Source organism: Pteropus alecto, unplaced genomic scaffold (assembly GCF_000325575.1).
Source record: "Pteropus alecto unplaced genomic scaffold, ASM32557v1 scaffold639, whole genome shotgun sequence".
Taxonomy (NCBI): Eukaryota; Metazoa; Chordata; class Mammalia; order Chiroptera; family Pteropodidae; genus Pteropus; species Pteropus alecto.
Genome location: NW_006442122.1, coordinates 20,494 through 23,388, shown reverse-complemented (window position 1 = coordinate 23,388; position 2,895 = coordinate 20,494). Strand labels below are relative to the sequence as shown.

Sequence of the window (2,895 nt, the reverse complement as noted above, 5' to 3'; positions counted from 1 at the left end):
AACAAACTAAATGTGAAAAGAGGAGAAGAAAGAGATTGAAAGGCCAGAAAAACCAAAATAGAAATGGAAGGAGAAGATTCGGGAAGTGCCCTCAGTCTCAGGTTATACAACGTATTATTTGAATCCAAAATGTCCCAGGTCCTTGATCCCTCTACTTGACATTTTTGAACCACAGAAGAGGTGAGCTAAAAGGTAAATTTTATCTTTAGGATATGCTGTGAAAAATCAACATGAATGTCAGAATAGAGGATTCACTGAACAACGAAGGAAGGAGTATAGGAGAAAGAAATGCAAAGTAGAAATTGTAAATTATTTCACTCCTTTGTGATGTGTGAGAGGGAAGAGGAACTGGGGTCTTGACAGGAGAAAGGGAGGTTTCATTCTGTAGAAAGAAGAGATTAATTTGGAGTTAGGAATGGAGGAGAAACTTCAAAACTCAGGACAGTGTAGATTTTGAAGTATGCCAATCTGTGACAAAGTTCACTATTTAGTGTTAACAAAGGCTGGCTAGAAATCGCAAAAGTGAAGTGTAGGACCCAGTACAGTGAGTGAGAGACTGAACTTTATTTGACCTAAAATGCTTAATTATTTAAGGAGTTGATTAGGCTAAATCTACACTGCTTTTAGCACCCTGTTTTTTAATGGTAATTCAAATATAGATATTTTAAATGTGTATTAGACTTAATATATTATATTCATAATATGTTATATATTAATTAGATATTCTAATATATACATATTTATATGTAGACAAAAGTATACAAAGGTTGATTTTATATTTCTTCAGGTTTCAGATGTGAACTTTATGATCAAATTCTCTTACACATTTTTTTTTCCCTTAAATGCCTAAACTTACCTAATTTCTCCTAAAGTATGCCAAAAATTCAGCGTATAAGCAGAACTGTCAAGATTGTTGGGCACCATGAGGGATGAGGACATAGTAAAATGGAATCTTATATATTTTTTCATATTCTAAAATTCAAGTGAACATATGACTTGTCATGTTATGTGGTTACTAATATAAATTTCTATACTATATTAAATGAAAAGTGTTTTATGATGGAGCAAGGCTAGTCTTTATTTTCTGATTTTTGTCTAAGTCTTTCCCAGCAAGTAAGTTGGCCAGGGTTGGCCTGACCTGGGGTTGCAGTGGAGTCTGACTGATGATTTTGCCCTTCACTTACCTGAGATGAAGTTCACAGGGAAACATAAAACTTAACATGTAAACATCACATAAATGGATTGTAAAAAAATACAAAGAGAAAGCAAATAGAGACCAGAATGATCAGGAAGGAGGTACATTTCTAATTAGAGAATGTCACAAGTTCCCTAGAGCAGTTCTAATCCTGAGACCAGGCCACCCAGCATGCTTCCCTCTTATTTTATTGCTCTCGGTTTGACTGTGTTCTTCATTTATCTATATCGTTATTGTTAACAGGAAGAAGACAGTTAAGATTTTCTTTTGTTTCTACATATTGCAATTTTGGGCTTCTGAATTTGAAATATATTCCAAAATGAAAAACCAACAGAAACACTGGATATCTATCCTGGATCACTGAATTTGAAACCATGTATTTAATGTGTCCCTCTCTGCAACTGGGCTCAGTGCACTGAAGTGACCTTCAAGCCTCGGAATCATTTTGTTCCTATATGGAATGCACAGGACAAAAAGCCCACCAGGGAAACTGCACTGCATCGATGGGTTTCATCCTGCTTGGTTTTTCTGATGTTCCCGACCTCCAAGGATTTCTTTTTGGGATGTTTCTGATAGTCTATGTGATTATTCTGATGGGAAATAGCTTCATAATTATAATAACTAAGGTGGATTTTTCCCTTCAGACCCCCATGTATTTTTTCCTTAGGAACTTTTCTTCCTCGGAAATATGCTATGTGTCAGTCACTGTTCCAAGATTGTTAATAGATCTTTGCAGACAAAACAGAAAAATTTCCTTTCTGGCCTGTGCAACTCAAATGTATTTCTTTCTGGTCTTGGGAGCCACAGACTGCTTTATTTTAACTGTTATGGCTTATGACAGGTATGTGGCCATTTGCAACCCATTGCTCTACCCTCTCATCATGAACAACAGGCTGTGTGTTCAATTGGTAGCTGGCTGTTGGATGACTGGAATTTCAGTACATGTAGGCTTCACCTATCAGATCTTCTCTCTGCCTTTCTGTAGATCTCACCAGTTAAATCACTTTTTCTGTGATGTACCTCCAGTACTTAAGCTTGTCTGTGGGGACACCTTTATGACGGAGATGTTGATTGATGTGGTTACTGTTGTAGTTGTTGCAATTCTTTTTATGTTAATTCTTGGATCTTATGTGAAAATAATCTTGACCATCCTGAAGCTGCCATCAGCAATTGGGCGAGCCAAGGCGTTCTCCACTTGTTCTTCCCATCTCATGGTTGTGGCTTTATTCTTTGGATCTGGTGTCATTGCATATTTGAGACCAAAGTCTGGTCATTCCACAGTAATGGACAAATTTCTTTCTCTGTTTTACACCACTTTGACACCAGTGTTTAACCCCATAATATATTGTCTGAGAAACAAAGAAGTTATGGCTGCACTGAGAAAAATCCTACTGAAATGGATTGTTTGGGACTCTAAGACATAACTCACTAAAATTTGTTTCTTGTTTATCACAGTTTCCCTAAATTAATTTTGGTCTTTCTCCACTATAGGTAAGAATCATTTACTCTTCATAGGAAGTTTCATATTTTTATCTCACATAAAATTAATTCTGCTCTTATTTTTAATTAACTAATTCAAAACTCAATAAATAAATTTATGAATAATCAATTCCAAACTCAATAAATTAATTCCAGACTCAATTCAATGTATTGAAATACTTGAAATAACATATTGGCATCATTAAAGGTTGATGACATCA

At 35.5% G+C, this 2,895-nt stretch overlaps 1 protein-coding gene across 1 annotated transcript; it reads left to right on the top strand.

Annotated features, from left to right (window-relative positions):
- Window positions 1-1,650: 1,650 nt before the first annotated feature.
- On the top strand, window positions 1,651-2,619 carry LOC102881061 (olfactory receptor 10AG1). Its single transcript, XM_006920773.2, has one exon. The coding sequence runs from the start codon at window positions 1,651-1,653 to the stop codon at window positions 2,617-2,619; it is 969 nt and encodes a 322-aa protein (XP_006920835.2).
- The last annotated feature ends 276 nt before the right edge of the window (window positions 2,620-2,895 follow it).

Coding starts and splice junctions, on each gene's coding strand:
- LOC102881061 (XM_006920773.2), top strand. CDS start 1,651: ATGGAATGCACAGGACAAAAAGCCCACCAGGGAAACTGCACTGCATCG.